The 18,513-nt window shown below is 30.4% G+C and overlaps 1 protein-coding gene across 1 annotated transcript; it reads right to left on the bottom strand.

Annotated features, from left to right (window-relative positions):
• Positions 1-223: 223 nt before the first annotated feature.
• On the bottom strand, positions 224-16,445 carry Bcs1 (Bcs1 chaperone). The gene is made up of 7 exons (XM_067287025.1): positions 16,108-16,445; positions 11,686-11,825; positions 6,869-7,063; positions 6,508-6,571; positions 4,400-4,569; positions 1,000-1,117; positions 224-930 (listed from the first exon to the last, which is right to left on the bottom strand). The coding sequence occupies exons 1-7, from the start codon at positions 16,425-16,427 to the stop codon at positions 675-677; spliced, it is 1,263 nt and encodes a 420-aa protein (XP_067143126.1). The 5' UTR covers positions 16,428-16,445; the 3' UTR covers positions 224-674.
• Positions 16,446-18,513: the final 2,068 nt, after the last annotated feature.

Here is an 18,513-nt window from a genome sequence, read left to right as displayed (position 1 = left end):
AAGGCAAAATTTTATGATAAATTAAAATAATTTTAAAACTCAATTCAGTTGTTAAATCCCCATTTCATGGCAAAAGAAGTGCATGTGACTCTTGATATTCGAGAATGTAGCTTGTCTACGTAGCCACTGTCGATGGGCTCACAGTACATCGTTGCCATGGACTGTGAGCCCATCGACGGCAGCTATGTAGACAAGCTCAATTTAGTTAAAAAGTATTGTAATAAGTATCAGAAAAAGAAATAAAAAAACATTAAAGAATTTAGTTATTTTAATTTTTAAGTAAATAGTGTTTAAATACCTTTAAAAACAGAAAAATATTTCCTTTAATGGAGTTTGAAAAACAAGTATGCTTTCAGACTTACATCAATCATCAAGTTCTAATGCTTTTGGACTACATTTCTAGAACTTAATAGTCAATGTAAATTGGCAAATATTAAAGATTTTTTACTTTTAAATGTCTATTAAATGCAAATATTTTCCTATTTTTATATTTATGAAATATTTTATGTATTTTAAATATTTTTATTTTAATTTATTCTAAAAATTTACTTTTGGCCCACACTGTATGTAACTATAAAATTTTTATAAAAATCATAGTTCTTGTGATGCATTACAATATGCAGCTTTATTTACAATTTATATTAACTTTTAATTTGAATAATTTTTCTTCAGTGTCATAAAGTCCACATCTTTTCAATATTACTGATTACATCTTTAGGATCATTTTTATAAAACATAAAAAATCCCTGTACCATGGCCATGCTAATGTCTTTATTAATCTGTAATGCTGTTGAAACAAATTTATCAGCACTTTCTTTACTCTCGTATGGATAAAATCTCTCAAACATTAACCGTAACTGATGAGCCGATGCAAACCCAATGTATTCTTTGACGTCCACGCGGCCAGGTCGTATCAATGCAGGATCAAGTCTATGTATAAGAGGTTTAAAATTTAATTTTTCAGTTATTTAAAGAAAAAGTAATTTATCCTATACTCACCTGTCAATAAAATTTGTTGTCATGCATACTATTCTTGCTTCAGATGAAGCAACTCCATCTAACATGTTTAGCAAACCACTGAGTGTTACGTGACTCAATCCTTCATATGCTATATTGACTAAAAAAGTATAAACTAAATTAAATATGATTAAAATAAATTATTATTGATTGTATGAAAAATGCTTTGATTAATTGATTTTAATATCCAATAAATATTAATATGCTAATATTTATAACACTGATTATATCTATACCACATGATTAAATGAAAAATTTACTGGAAAGAAATACACTTGCGATGTCATGAACTGCTATACTTGTTACTGTCCCACTATATAGTGCAGGAAGCACTTACACATTTACTAACTATAAACTTGAGAGATAATGTTTAAAACTAAATAAATAAATAAATGGTATTTAAAGAGTCAGGCAAGTACCACTGACTCTCAGAAAACCTTTTTAAATACAAAACTAAATGAAATAGGCATATTATGGTTATTTAACAGATTTCATAAGAACATTTACAGACTACATCTACATGGACATTATACAAAACTGTTAACTTGTACCATTTATAATATACATATATGCAGCTTATCGATATTTCCTCCAATAGGTTGCGATTCCTGAAAATCACTTAGCTAACTATTTCTAATAAATACGTTTTTAAAAAAAATTCAATAATTATCTAAACTTTATCTTGTAACTGTACTGTATTAACTTGAGTAAATTTATATTTATAATCTTAAAGCAGATTTAAGTTCTTGTACACTATAACATTTATCAATGGAATGTAACCAAATTCAATACATAAAATCCTCATTAATTCAAACTTGGATAGTTCAAAATCCTGTTCGTTTATAACTATTAACTTATTTGTCCTGGATGAGATTTACATGTTAAGAAATTTGGTTAGTTTGAAATAAAGCTACTTTGAAATGTAATGTGAAAATTCTGTCCAAACTGTAATATATTTATGTTAACTTGTATGTTTATATCAAAGTTTATATGCCTCCATACTATAAGAGAATAATAGATTATTAGAATAAGAGATTAATAATAATCTCGCCATCGGACGGAAAAATCGACAAAAAGAATAATAGATCATGAACAACTCTAACCTGGTTAACATGTCTTTGCTTTTACAGTAACACATTTTCTGGTGTCATCTTACCCATCGACTACCCTTTCTCTTATCTCATAAAATGTGACTGAGTTTCAGGATTTCAAGATAGAACTACAAGTAGCAAATTGAGATATTTATAGGGCTCTATGCTACTAGATTTGGGCAACCTATTTTTTGGACTAATTTATAAAGAATTTGGGGACAATTCTGCTTTATGTTTTATAGAACCTATCTGGCAGCCTGTGATGTTCTCACCAGACATGTGTTGTTTATCTATAGTTTATTTATATTATTTAGTTATTAATTAACGAAAGTAGTGTTCTATATATATAGCTGTATTCTGTTTGCTTAATAAATTACATCAGTAACATGGCATTTGGCATACTGTACAGAAATATGTAAATCTTGGATAATTTGAAGTTGTGATTATTTTGTCCCTTAAATTTTGAAATAATGATGATTTTCCATATCAACAATTTATGTTCTAGTCTAATATGGCACCATTTTGTTGCAATATTTTAAAGTATCTTGTTAACAAAGATGCGTATTTAAGGGTATGTCCTATGTGTCAGTGTCCAGAAAGAATGGGCAAAAAATATCTTTGTAAGTGCTTTCAGCTTGTGAGTGACCTCTGTCCAAAGTGGACATGTGTTGTTCACAAAATCATGGCAAGACAACTTCAAATGTTTGATGAATGCCATGGAAAACAGTTTTCTACATTATATTACCAAAACTTCTTGTAAGCAAAAGACAAACACTATAAGAAATGTCATGAGTTCAATGAATTTGACCATGGGTACATTTGTAGTCAAACGAGAATGACGTCATTGTTATTTTTATTTTGTTAGACTTTTCGACCAACTTGTTTATAACTAAATGGCTGTTTCTAAAATTGAAGATATGAATGTTGCTAATGCAGCATTATCCAAAATATTTTTCTTAGATTGCTTCGGGTGGACAGTTATTTCTATCATTTCATCTTTTAATTCACAATTTACTTGAGTAGATTTAGAAACATCGATATCATTGGGTGTCATTTTCTTAACAATGTACACTAATTCTTTCCTTTGTGAACTTTGTTAGAGTTTCGTTTGAAACGTAATCACCACAGAGCATGCACACTGAGTGAGACTACTACTTTTTGACCAATTCGTTACTAACACGTTTAACTTGTTTGACTTTATGAACGTACTCCATATATATCATGTAATAAAAGACAACCCATCTCATCTTCTTCTTTTGAAGTGTGAGCAGTGGAAGTGGCAATTAAAACTTTCTTGGTAGCTGCTTCCTGCACGCATGTGTAGAAGTGTCATCTAGCAGTTGCTGCATGCTTAACATGGTTACCCCAGACTTTACATACACTTGTATTGGTTTGTCCACTCTGCTTGGTAGCACGTTCATGCCCATGGTTATTGGATGCTGCTCCATACAATATACCCTAAGACATTTATGTTCTTGCATATAGCATCTCACACTATATGCAAGAATTTAAAATTCATATTTATACAATGATTATAATAGAGATTTGTATAAACAACTCATTTGCCAAAATTGATTAACTTCACAAAACAAAAAGTAGAGATTGTGGATAAAATAATATACATTCTTTTTTAAAATTCCTTTTAAAATTTAAATTTAAATAAACATTTTAGCTTGCATAAAGGTTAATCCCTCTTGTACTGGTAACTTAATACAATCAACTCACAGCAACCTTTGATTATCCAGTAATATATTTAATTGAAACAAACGTTTTCGACCATTTGTTTCAATTAAATATATTACTGGATAATCAAAGGTTGCTGTGAGTTGATTATAAACATTAATTATTCTAAACATATATATTATTTTTTTCTTTTTTGCTTAACTAAGGGAGTTAATTAATTGATATATATATATATTTTATATACATACATATACATATTATATTTCCAAAATACAACATATTGTGTATAAATAGTACATAAATTTATTATAATATATAAATCTAAACATAACAGGATAAAGTTTTGTTAAATTTCTAATTAGATCTGATAGCAATAAAATTTTGCACTAAATTTTGGTAAGGTTTTAATTCTTTAATTTAATTCTGCTGTCAGATTGACAGCAGAATTTGTTTAGTACATTTTTGCTAGATTTATTAATTCTGTACTCGTGTTTATGTTTTTCAACAGGCTTTATTGCTGAAGATTACCAAACTTAAATATACAAAACTATTTTGAACTGATGTATTTTTAATAACTTTATGTAAAAAAAAAATAATTCATTTTTTACCTTTACTTGATTCTTCACGACTAATAAAAGCAGCATCTATATCCTCAAGCAGAATAAGAGATTGCTGAGGAGCTATATTCATTAAATGATTGAGTCTGTCATCAGAAAGTCCTCTTTCACTCAAATTAAGTACACATATGCTGTATTCAAGTTCTCCTGCCAATGCTGTACTAAATCATAAAATGATTTATTAAAAGAAATAAAATAAATAAATTAAAATGTGTTTATATTGAAAAAATTTTTATATTTCAAAATCACAGATAAAATATTATGCATTTTAATTTTTAAATTTTCAAATTCTCATAAAATTAAATTTATAAATCTGTATAACAGTCAAAATATGTTGTTTGTATGTATATTAGGTAAAGACTTCTATACTGTTTAATGTATCCACACCAGATTTGGTAAGAATATTCTTTGACACACTACAAAAAATACTATTGGGTCCACCATCAAAACTACCACTAAAACCCACTCTCTCTTAATTTAAGTCCCAGCACTTTTTTGTTTTGCAATTTCATTATTGTAAATACTCAATATATATACATTTAATACATATATTTATCATCAGCTCATCAACCTGATCAATCCTCCCTTCAAAAGACCAAGCAATGCTGGATACACATAGCTAGTATTCTAAAATTTTATTTTAATATTAGTCTAAGATTATTTCATCAAAAATTAGAACACAATTAAAATAGCAGATTTAATTTCATTCAAAGAAAAATATTTCATTAATCTATAAGTATAAAAAATTATTTATCATCTTTTAATAATCTATCTTCTTATATTTATGGAAATTTCAATGACAGACAAATTTTTAATATAACATGTGTCATATTAAAAACTATCAAATTACAGTAATACCTCAGTTTTCGCCAACTTTGGTTATCGTTGGTTTTGGTTTTTGTTGATTTTTTCATGAAAAATTTGTCTCAGTTTTTGTTGATTGCCTCAGATTTCATCGGCGTGTTCAAGTGACCCCGCTGCTAATTTTGTGAAAACAAGGGTGACCCACACATTTTCCAGTGCAGTGTGGCATTATTTCTCGTTGTGTGAACATTACCTTGCAACAGTCCACCATTGGCCAATGGTTCCGTTCCCTAAACACTGGGAGTTCAGTCGTGGGTTCGTGCTTCACCAGGGTGGGCTGGCCACGTAAAGTTTAATGGGTTTTCTCCACGTCGGTAATGCCTGAATAGGGGACAGTTACCCTTAAACGGATTTCCCAGAAGGCATTATTCCCCTCAATACGACCATCATAAACGCATACAACTACTATTACATGACAATTACATCACACTTTACCATGGGGTGATATAGGCTAGAAGCTCGTGTCCAAGTAGCTTCTACAAGACAAGATATTACCCCTCATGTCTAGCCGAACAATTCCATTGCTTTCATCTTAATGCTAATTAGTCTTTTATGTTAATTTCTTATTGCTTTTAGTATTTAATGCTATATTAATGCTCTATAAAATGTGAACTAGATAATTACAACTTACTTGAGCCTGTGACTGGTGTGAAAATGATCAATTCAAATTAACAAACGTTTTCCGGACGCCTTCCGTGTCCTTCTTCAGGTTAAAACTGCTGGATTCTATTTTTTATTTATACAACACCGTTCCGAACTTTACAACACAGAACACCTGGGTGTTCCATGTTGTTCTGAGTTGTAAAAGTTCGGAACAGTGTTGTATAAATAAAAAATAGAATCCAGCAGTTTTAACCTGAAGAAGGACACGGAAGGCGTCCGGAAAACGTTTGTTAATTTGAATTGATTATTTTCACACTGGTCACAGACTCAAGTAAGTTGTAATTATCTAGTATACACCCTGGTGTGTATGAGGAAGATATGCTCTATAAAATGTGTTTTTGGTATGTATTTTGGAGTGTCTAGAACAAATTAATTGGATTTACATTGATTCATATGGAAATAATTACCTCGGTTTTTGTCAGTTTTGGATTTCACCAATTGTTTTCAGACGGATTATCGACGAAAACCGAGGTATGACTGTATAATCGTAAATCAACATCTAATTCTTTAATATAATTTTCAGATTTTATTATCCAATTAGAATAACAATTGCTGCATTTTTTTAAACTCACATGAAACTACTTTTGCCACAACCTGGTGGTCCATATAACAGATAACCTCTTCTATATGGTATTCCTGCAAGTAATTAAACAAGATTGAAACAATTTAAAATTCTTAAAAAAGTAGTTGTATAGATTTATATAATAGATTAGTGCAAAAAGCAAGTAAAATATTTTTAACTTTGTATAACTTTAAAAAAAAAATATTTAGGCTATCTGAACATGGAAAATACAGAATCTCCAAAAACATTAATGTTCAAAAAAATAAGACTTCTCACTTATTTTTGCATGTATTTCTACTTTATAAAATCACATTCTTTAATTATAAAAATTAATGTTAATTTAAAAATGTAAAAATCAATTAATTACAAACCTCTTTCTGTATACCATTGGGGATTTCCAATGAATTCTTTAACATCTTCAAATATTCTTTCACTTATTCCTTTGTCTAAAATAACTGAAGACAGTGGGCGACGTTTACGAGGATGTCCAAACTGTCTCCATTCAGATCCGGCAGCTGTATAGACAATTGTCTTTCCTTCTTCTCTTTTTATTGCTAATTTCCTAGCTTCACATTAAAGTAATTGCTGAATTTATTTGAAAATTTTACTTAAATAATATATAATTTAAATACACAAATAACACTTTATTTATTTATTAATTATCATTTTAAATTACTAAAAAATAATAATGTAATAACAGCTATGTTCATGTAAACTTTATCATTAACTTTTATGTAATCATGAATTACAAAGTTAAACAATTGTTATTAATATATTACATTTTACTTTAAAAATTTAACATAAATTTAAGTAAATGATATAGAATGACAGATGTCTTTTGAATAATAAGTATTTATAAATCAGGTTAAATTAGTTCTAGATCATGCAAATACCAGTAATCAGGTTATCACTTCTAACTTTGAAAGACAAATATATTCAAATTTCTAAACACAAATTTCAATTTGTCTCATTTATTATTTTAAAGATATTTAAGTTCTAGTGTAAGTGCAATTCATTACCTATAAAGCCACACTAAGGCTAGGCCTCCACTTGCAATTTCTAGTCATGGCGACCAATAAATCGCTGCTGCAGAAAACCTACAAGGTGCACACACTGTGATAGATATAATGTTGAATTAGAACAGTTTTCCAATGGATGTCATTGAAACTACTTGTGTGATCACTTTTGCTTCGGGTGAGAAGTAAACGGCAGAAGCATCATTATTGGGTACATCCAATAGCAAGTCAAAGATTATTGGAAGGGCAGTTTTACAAGTTATTTGAAGATTTATGTGAGCACAATGCAAGGTTTTTCCAGTATTACTGAATGACAAAATGTAGTTTTGACGAATTGTTGGGAATAACTGGTCCATCAATAACATATAATGACACAACATGGAGAAAGTTCATACCACCAGACTCAAACTGCAACCATTGCAAGGGGGTGCATGTCCATGCCTGTCTGTGTGAATCACTGGGTAGAACGACAGTTGGGTTGCAGCAAAAATAGGACCAGTTGCAATTTTTTAATAGCTGTGATTGTTTAGTCGCAAGTGTATGCACTTGTATTGGAAACAATGAGTTTTATTTTTGTGACTTAAAAATCATGGAACTAGAAATCGCAAGTGGGAGGCCTAGCCTAACTGTCATATAAGATCGGACTATTGTCTGGCGATTTCAATTACTAATTAATTTGTCCTAGAGGGAGGCATTAGATGCCATCTCATATTAAAGTTAATAAATAAAATTTAATTAATTTTAAAATATTCTGGAAGAAAAGAATCAGCCCAGAGTGGGACTTGAACCTGCAACTCCTGCTTGCTGTGTGGATGCATTGCCAATTATGCTACCCAGACCTCTGGTCCGATCTCTACTTCCAGGTATATTTAACTACAATATAACCATTATTGGTTAATATGATATGTGCCTAGTGCCTCCCTCTGAGACAAATTAATTAGTAATTAAAATTATAAACACCGGAAAATAACAGTTGGTATGGTTTTACGAATTGGGCTTTGATGTTTATACAGTAGAGCATCAATTATCTGAAATAATGTGTTAAATACAAAACTGTACTGTATATATTTTGTATCACACATCTTATCTTACAAATACATATGTTACATAATGTAGTACATTAAACTAGGACTATAGTTTAGGTTGGCAGGGAGGGGGAGAGTGCTGCAACACCACAGCACTAACGAAAATTTGAATTTGCCGACTGGCATGCTTTTGGTTAACCAATGTTTCGGTTGATTGGTATTCGGATGATCGATGCTCTGCTGTATATGTATTATAACATCTTTTGACTTTTCATAAGGTTGCTTTTAAAACTATTACTAGTCTTAGTAACTTTCTGTTTTTTGTTAGTAATTGAAATTAAGTACAAAATTGCTTTCACATAGGGACTTCAGACAAATGGTTAAAATAGACTTTATTAATTACAGACATATTAGTGATGAGTGCATCTATTACTAAATGGTTTCAAACTTCATGAAAGAGAAATGCAAGTATCCAAAGATAAGAAACAACTCCCTTTTTTAATCAATTATACTTAAATTTTATACTTCTAGCGTATATCCAAATGCATGTAATTATCCAAAGGCTATAACAAACTTGCCAACTTACCAGATATTTGTAAAAAAACTAACTGATTAAGGATGAAAACATTCAAAATACATATTCAATCCAGTAATTAAAAAAGTCTATTTTAGCCATTTGCCTGAAATTCTTTACAACAATTTTGTGCTCAGTTTGAATTATTATTATTCTTATGTTGTAAGAATGATAATGTAAAAATAAAATGTAAATAAAACATTTTGATAATTAAAGTAATATTTATTGAAATTACTAGCTAAAGCTTGTCTGTTTCTGATAAACTGGTATAATATAGTGGAAAAAAATATATATAATTTATTTCTAATTGGGTTATAAATTACATTACAAATATATAAAATTAATAAGATTTTTTATTTTATTTATTGGATTTTTATAGAAAAACATATTTTTGATGAAAATAAAATGAATTATTTATATATTTTTAGTCATTAAATAGTTTTAATAGAATTATAAAATGATTCATATATTAATTAAAAACTATAGATGATTATAAAATAAAATAAATAATAAAATTAAATAAAATAAACTATATATTTTAATTAAAAAGTAATTTGTTCTATATTTAAATTTAATATAATTAAAATTAAAAATTACATTTACAACATAAAAATAACTATTAAGTACTTAATCGATGTGTAAATTTTAAGTAAAACACAACAGGTTTGTTTTCTATTTTTAATATTGTTTTTGATAATGTGAGAATTTTTATATAACAATTTTTTTGAATAAATAACCTGAGATTTGATGATAAAATCAAAAACACCCACAATTCGTACTTTCGTTCCAGCAATAACTTTTATCATAGAACAAATATTTACATCAAGATGTAAAAATGACTATCAATTTATTTATTACTATTTATTTTTAACTTTCATAATAATGAAAATGGATCACAATCATTTTACTTTTTATTAAACCTTTTGTAGACCCTTTGGCGTTGTCTACACACCCCCAAATTAATTTTTATTTCCCACGGACTCCATCAGCAATTCCAAGGGCTGTGGAAAATCACAGCCTTATGCATGTGACTGCATGCAATTTTTCATTATTGTCATGCAATCACATGCATAAGGTAATGGTTTTTCAAACAGCTATTATTTTTTGATGACCTGATGTCATTTTTAATGATGTCATGGAGGTCTCATACAATAGCTGCAAGAGGTAGTCATGACATCATGGATGTTTGTCAGCTATGCAGGATGTAATGACATAGAGGTCTGCAAAGACGATCTTGAATTTTTGTCTCCATATGCTAGCTTGGGACACCACGATATTCAAAAATTTAAATGTTTTCGTGACTTTATTTTGTGCCCAAAAAATACAGGAAAATCACTTTCTGTTCCTGAGAAATACCTCAAGCCCTCTCATCTATATACATTGAACTTGTTTTACATTAGTCCATGCTATCACAAAGTTTGAAAGGCTCCCTATGGAAAAAAGGGTAAAAGACATTGTTCTGTAAACAAAACAATATCTTGTAACCTAAAATATGTATGATGATGAAGTTTGTACTTGCAGAGAAGACACATTACAGGGTTTTTCAGAATTGCCAAATTTGAGAAACAGTCTATTATCTGCAGTGCAATTATGTATGAAAAATAAGTGGAAAATCACTGCCTTATTGATGAAATTGTGTGGAAAAAGCCACTGTAGTTTACACAGATGAATCAATCAATTTACCTTTAACATTTCTTTTACATCAGCATTCTTTAAGCCTTATCCACTGTTAAAAATGCATAGATTAATTCAGTCTGGTAACTAACAAAGGAATAGAGACAGTTCATAAAAAGTTTATTACTAGGTTTGGCATCAATCCAAAAATTGGAAACTTTCTTATTGCAATGTAATTTTAAAAATTTCTTAGACAATTTATAATTTTATTTTTAACTGACATTGTGTTAGAATATTATAAAATTATAATGAAGATGGCAATATATATATATATATATATATAAAATGCTTCAAAAGTTTTCTATATTTAATAATGATTGAAAATTGTTTTAACATACCGTATATCGCGACAGATAAGACGCGGTATAAATTTTTGTCAAAGTTTTATAGTTTTGGTATATATTTGTCCTATAAGACGACCCCCAAACTATCAACGACCTATAAATTTAGTTTACATCAGCAATCATCATCTGAATAATAATACTGTTTAGTGTACACGGAATTATGTCCAATTCGTAATTTTTCGAATGAACAAATTTTATTTTCTTGCATCTAGTAGCTCTGCCTTGCAATTGTTGCAAACATTTGCACTGATTTTGGGCGTTCAGGTAATGACCTTGACTATTCACAAAAACCTTGTATGGGCTATTCTATTTTGTGCACATACCCTAGTTTCCACTAGTAAATAATTATGGTTTGTCCATTTTTGTATGATGGTTTTAATTTATATAAATTTCAATCTAATTTTTTTTTATCTGTCCTATAAGACGACCCCGGATTTTGGGATTCGACTATTGTCTTATTTGTCGAGATATACGGTATCTACAACATAAAAATTTCCATTTTTGCCTAAAATTGAAATTATAATTAAACAATTCTTCTAATGATACATATCATACCTTCATCTAAAATATTGTAATAAAGTCCTTTATTTTTTCCAATTGCAGTTAAAGTAACTGTCTCCCAAGGTATACCCATATGTAAATCTAAAGTTTGTTGTTCACGGGTTCTTTCTACTCTTATCCATGTGCTACGATACCTAATAAAAAAAAAAAAAAAAAAAAAAATAATTATTTATTATGTAGAAATATGTTAATAAATCAACTTTTAAATATTCCTATTGATAATATACATACATTTATATATATGTGGTACGATCCAAAAGTTCAGGGAATGCAGTAATCTACGACAACAAAAGCATGTATTTGAAGTTACAGCGTATGAAATGGATTCTACCAAACCACCTCTACGTGTTCAGGTTAATTTCACCCATGTCATGTGATTAAACCGCAAACACTGTTGTTTTTTTCCGGAGATAGTTACCTTTGTCCTGCGACGTAATCAAAGTGGTGTTTCAAGAACAACCTCCAACATTTCGACTTCACCGTGACCTTTCACCGTAGAATCACCGTACACCTTTCTTAGCAATTTTAAAATCTCCGTAAGTGTTTTACCTAAACGCTGACAAAATTTAATGTTGGAGGTTGTTCTTGAAACTCCACTTTGATTACGTTGCAGGACAAAGGTAACTATCTCCGGAAAAAAACAGCAGCGCTTGCAGTTTAATCACATGACATGGATGAAATTAACCTGAACACGTAGAGGTGGTTTGGTAGAATCCATTTCATACGCTGTAACTTCAAATATATGCTTTTGTTGTCGTAGATTACTGCATTCCCCGAACTTTTGGATCGTACCACATATTAATATCACAAAGAATAATCAATATTTCAAAAATTTCACCAGAATTTTTTATTGTGAAATGTTCAAACTTTATTCATAAAGATAAGTAACTTTAGTTTTGAAAAATAGATAAACAATTCAATTATTAGTGCCAAACAAACTGCCAGATTATTAATCAGACTGTAATAGAACCTTATTACAGCCCAATCTGGCAGTTTTCGATTTAATGATCAGATATAAAGCAGTTAGGCTGTCATCTAATGATAAATTTAATAAATATAAGCTATAAGATATATGTTATATAAATTTCATCATCATCAAAGTACATAATGATTAAAAGATGAGAGTTTAAAGAAAAGGAAATAGTATACTAATAAAAATTAAATGTGCTGCAAATTCTTGTATATTCAAATAGAAAAATGTACTTGGAACTCAGACAGCTCAATTGAATGCATTATCTAAATATACAGAACTTCAAGCCACATTTTTCTGCAGATAGCCTTCAGCAGGACAGCCCAGGCTCACTTGCAAATTGGGCAAATTGCAATACAGTTATGTATAGTACCTCCCTTTTTAGATATCATATGCATGTTTTTTAATTCTGCTAGTGAATGATCTAACTATGGAGCTTATATAAGTGAGTGTTAAATCTTGTGTTCACTAATGGTATTCTATAGACTCCAGGAGCCCTTTGTAGATTTATTTCATCCTTACTACTATTAGTTAGCAGTTTAAATATAGTAGGGCAATGTGTATAGGCTATTTTTTTGTTTATGTGACTCACTGTTTTTGTGTACAAGTTGTGTAACTTAGGTTTGTAGTTCAAGGCTATCCTGTTTTTGTTCTACATTATTATTCATCTAGCTTTTATATCTTGAATTAGGTTAGAAATAAAATTTGCACTGTACCCATGTTTGAAGGAAATTTCCCTAATTCGTCTTATTTCTTGTTTAGTGTCTACCATGAGAGAGCAATAAGTGTATGCTCGGTTTATAAGGGCCTTAAAGGCTGCAGTTTTGTATCTCCTGGAGTCGTTGGAGTTAGATGGTATAAAGCAGCTTGGTAAGTTGATTTGCAATACTCTCTTGTAGTTATTTTTTTAATGTATTAGTTCAGTTTCTAAGTCTAAGTAGTAGACTTTTGCATTACTGGACTGATCTAAAGCTAGGATTAAGCTACAGTTGTTGCTAAATGCTTGTAGGAAATCTTCTATTTTAGACTTGTCTTTCCAAGTAGTAAAAATGTTGTCTATATACCTCATGTACAACTGTATGTTGGAAGGATAATGTAAAAAATTTAAAGTATTCAAAACCTCAGAACCACAAAGCCATTGAAATTTATACACAGGTGCAAAAAAGGGAGTGTATTGATAACAATGATATTAAATCTGCTGCAAGAGTGTCAAGCATTGCTTGCAATAGATTGGATTTTATTGAACCTTTAAGCAATATTAGTGAAGGAACTTTAAGGCACAAAGTAAAGCTTGAAGTCTTTTTCTATGATGATGTTTGTTTTCCTAGTTTATTATCATGGTGACATAGCTTCATCCAAAACTTCCTGCAGCTGTAGTTTGTGTAATGTGCACTTTATTCAAATATTGAGTCCTACTGTCAAATCTGGTTCTGGTATTCTTATGCCACAACTTTCAAAAGTTTCGTTTATTTAGATGTTTTTGCTGAGTTTTACTTTTAGTCTGGTTCTACGAGTTTTTATGGAATTTCAAGTATTTTTCAATAACTTCATAACAGATTAATTTTCATGATAGTTCTATATTCACCTGATAGTTTGCAGTAAGTCATGCCATGTGGTAAATAGCTTAGTTTTGCTATTCTCTCTTGTTGTAAATTTAGGTGGCAAAATGCTAATCAAAGTCCAAGATGATTCAACAGATTTATTCAAAATTTAAGATGTCCATAGTACAAATCATGCTTCTCTATTACTGGAAATGTATTAACATCTAATCACAAAACCTCTTCAGCATCTAGTAAAATGTGGAAGACCAAACAAATCACAAACGTTTTTGGAATCCACCTGATTCCAGCTTCAGGTTGAAATAGTTTGTTTCTAATTGGAATACACTGAATAGAATTGTGAGATCTGGAAATCCCCTTAAACATCCCATTGTTCCCTATTTTTAATTGAAAATTTTCCTATTATAAACATCCTGGCTAAAAATGGTCCTGGCCGAGAAAATATGCGTCCCCGGCCGTATAACTGTCAACTATCCATTGTTCTTACGCTGAGTACAGATCATCTTGCAACTTAAGTTTATAGTTAGCGCCCGAATTTGCCATATTGTTTCCAATCCCGGGAACACCTATGGCCTAAGCACATTCACATGACCAACTTTCCCAGCAAAAAGCTATATAAGATGCTTACTTCCCCCCCTCACAGGGAGTCAATCATCGATCTAGATCGAGTTGCTATCTTACCCTTTGTGCCTACGGAATATTTTACTTTTGTGCCTCAAGTGCTACCGACCCTTCCCTTTAAAGGAATTATCGATCATTGTGACCGACAGAATATTTGAAATACTGATTGTCTAAGAGGTATGGAACCTATTTCTGTGAGCTCTCTTTCTCTCTCTCTCCTCGCGTGGTAGGGATATATAGCTTTTTATATGTCACCCCTTTTATGTCAGATTTTTGTAACGTATATTTTGTTTTCCATTAAATCATTGTTATCCTGTTATATGGTGTCTTGTTTGCTCGAATATTCGCTTATCGCCTTACCACGACTCCATCTTCCCTCCTACACTCGACCGGATGAAAAGTAGTCCTGTCTCTACGGAATCCCTACCGACAAATAAGCCATCTCTGACTCGTGGGCAAGTTCCTCCGACTCAATAGCGAAAATTAGACAGAGGTCAAACCTCGTTGTCCCTCCTTGGTACCCACAGAATAGTCACGTAGCATTCAAATTCAAAAAGGCCAGTTAGAGACATGTCTGACCTATCCATGTTACAACAACGTTACATATCATGCTTTAGACAGTTGTATTTCATCTTAAGTTTATGCAATTGGAGCCAAGGCTGGCTTTATATTTGAATGGACTCTAAAAGCCTGATGTGGTTCCAATTTGTAGAAAATCTGATGAGCTGAGCATGATTTAATTTTGCCTTTCAAGGCAAACCTAGATAGAGCAGTGGTGATTTTTGAATGCTTTATATAATATTTGTGTTCCTGCATCCTCTGTTCTAATGACCTTTTAGTGGCACTGATGTAGACTAGAACCTTCCCAATCTTCTCGTCTCTTAATGGAACCTTATAAACTCCTGGGGTTTTCTGGTGGTTTGGGAGTTTCTTAGAAAGAGTATTGAAATTATATTATGAGTATTTATAACAAATAATATTCTTAAGATGTCATTTCATAAGATTTCTTCTGTCATTTAAAATGTTTTTGGTCATGAAATAAACCATTTCAATTTTAATAATTGGATTAACTAGTGTTGTTTTTCACCTGGTAATTTTTTTGATATAATTTTCTCTCTGATTGATTCTCTTCTTCGTCACAGCCAGTTTTATAAATTTCCCTAAAAAAGTCTTTTAAAGTGTACATAAATATATTCTTACAGAAAATAAGTTATTGAAACTTCAATTACAAACATCTTGTAAATTGATCATCATAAAAACACTTACTTGAAAAAATGTGTTCCAACACTTGGAACAAAATCAAACTTTGTAGAGATTTTTCCTGTCTCCAGTTGACTAAATGTTGTTTCAACACTTATATGCTGAGAATTTTGTGCATTTAGTGAAATCCACTGAAGTAACCACTGATAACTTTTATCTCTACAAGGTACTTCCAAAGTCATTATAAAGTGTCTTCGAAACAATACTAAAGCTACTTGATACGCTTTTCGTAACCCTGCAATTCCAGCACCAACTCCCACTAGGCCAAATCCTGCACCAAAATAAGGATTGGCTTGGAGGGATGTTATAAATTCTGCAACAGGCATTTTTATGTGAAGTAAGTTTTACCTGCAATAATAAAAATTGTTTACTTATAGAGTATCTTTTCATTAAGGAAAAAAAAACTTTGTCTTACTATTTTACATTCTATGTTTGGTATTTTATATCAAAGCAACAAAAGCAAAATGTGTTTAAAAGTATTGAAAATTACTTAGAAGAGAATAATTTCAAATAATAATGCATGTTCCATTCACAAAAAATAATTATTTAATTCAAAAGCTTAATAAAACAATATGATTTTTCTTTATTTAAGTTCAAATGTAAATAATAACACTACAAATAAAGAAAAAAAACATAAAAAGAATAATTTCAAATATATGAAATGTCTATACCTTCCTCTTTTTTTATTATTGTAGTAGAATTAAAATTAATATTTTTACTTAATTTTTAAGGTACTTATCTTTTTGTTCTTTTCCTACCAAGTATTATCAGCTATCAGAAAGTGTTCTTCCCTGATTATTTCAAATAACTGATGCTCTTCTGTATCATGGTTAAACCTCAATAATACCATGTCAATGAGGCAGTGCCATAGCTATTGGGGGGATGAGGTGGTTAAGTTCTCTAAAAAAAATATAATAGCCTAGCTTACTAGAGAAGTGCCCTTATGCAGTATGTATGTAGTAATATATATTTTTGTTTTCATCCTGTAAACTTAGACTATTGTTTCTTTTTAACACAGGCTTTAGCTAATGGTGCTGGCTGGAAATAAGAAGAAATCAGTCATTCTTCACAATCTTGTTCTCTAGATTATGTTTTTTTTTTTTTGCTGTGTCCCTAGTCCTTCATCAGATGTGTAAACCTATTTTTAACAAATTAAACTAATAATAATTTAATCACCTATATCAAGTTTCAAAAGTTCAAAATTAAAATGATAAAGTTTAAGATGTTCTTGTTAGGTAGCCCTAATAATACTGGGTCTATTTATAAGCTTTTACAATTTTTTTAGCTTGTCACTCATTTATTTCTTGTTACAACACTATGAAGATGATGTCAACTGAAATGTGACCATGGAAGAATTAAGCAAATAAATGACAAACTTACATAATAATAATTACAGTATAATCTCTGAATAGCAAACACTGTTGGGGCTGAGAAGTTTTTCTGCTATTTAGAGGCATCTACTAGTCGGGGGTACATGCTGGTGGACACACTGTATTTAAACATGGTCATTATAAATTGAAGAATATGTATTAAATTAAATCCTGCCATTGAGGCCAGTCATTTTTTGAAAGCTCCATCAAATAGTGTGTTCAGAGAATGTACAATATGTTCAGTGAAGATGGAAGTATTTATGACACCAATAAAATTGCTTACTTCCTATGAATACAAAGGTATTACTCTTCCTTCATCACAATTTATTTATCACTCTTGAATTATTTAATTGTTTCAGAAAATAATAAACAACATTTTTTAAAAATCTGAGTTTTTTAAGTTTCCTTTTCATTCTATTTTGTGATTGATTATCTTTTCCATTCTTTCTTTCTCAACTAAAATTATTTGGTCAAACAATTCAGCTTTGAAAATGTATTTACTCTCAAAGACAGAATATTGGATAGTAAGTATTTAGTATTTGGCCACCTGACTTGGATATTGAGAATATCCAAGACAGGTGGCCAAATACTAAATACTTACTTTGGGACTAAATATTATTCAGTCCAATACTAGTTCAAACAATTGTAACTGAATTTGTCATTTTATGTATTGTTTTGTTTTAGAAAATCTTATGTTTCTGTTAATAATTTGTTTTTCTGAATAACCTTGTAATAATTTCTGTACTTTACGGTTAACGGGACACCAGCCGATATATACAGCAATGCATAAGATTCAAGCTCTGAATGTGACGTTTCATACCACCCACAGAACTATTGACCCTTCATGTGATATTCGTATCCGAAGGTCAGTTTTTAACATGTATCCAGTCTACCGCCTATTCTACGTGCTTCGCATGTAGACATGCACCTCAATGTGAGCTATTGTTCACACCTCAGCACCTGGGTAGGGCACACCCCCACACTCCCCTAAAACTACATAACATCAAGTCTCCACAGACAGTCCTGTGAGCTACTTGAAGCT

This window comes from Centruroides vittatus, unplaced genomic scaffold, assembly GCF_030686945.1.
Source record: "Centruroides vittatus isolate TY-2023 unplaced genomic scaffold, ASM3068694v2 contig_1276, whole genome shotgun sequence".
In the NCBI taxonomy this organism is placed as follows: domain Eukaryota; kingdom Metazoa; phylum Arthropoda; class Arachnida; order Scorpiones; family Buthidae; genus Centruroides; species Centruroides vittatus.
Note: the sequence above shows the minus strand (reverse complement) of the source record. Positions and strands in the feature narration are given on the sequence as shown.

Coding starts and splice junctions, on each gene's coding strand:
- Bcs1 (XM_067287025.1), bottom strand. CDS start 16,427: ATGCCTGTTGCAGAATTTATAACATCCCTCCAAGCCAATCCTTATTTT. Junction 6,572..6,868: donor CCAATGGTATACAGAAAGAG/GTTTGTAATTAA, acceptor AATTACTTGCAG/GAATACCATATAGAAGAGGT. Junction 4,570..6,507: donor TGTGGCAAAAGTAGTTTCAT/GTGAGTTTAAAA, acceptor TTTATGATTTAG/TACAGCATTGGCAGGAGAAC.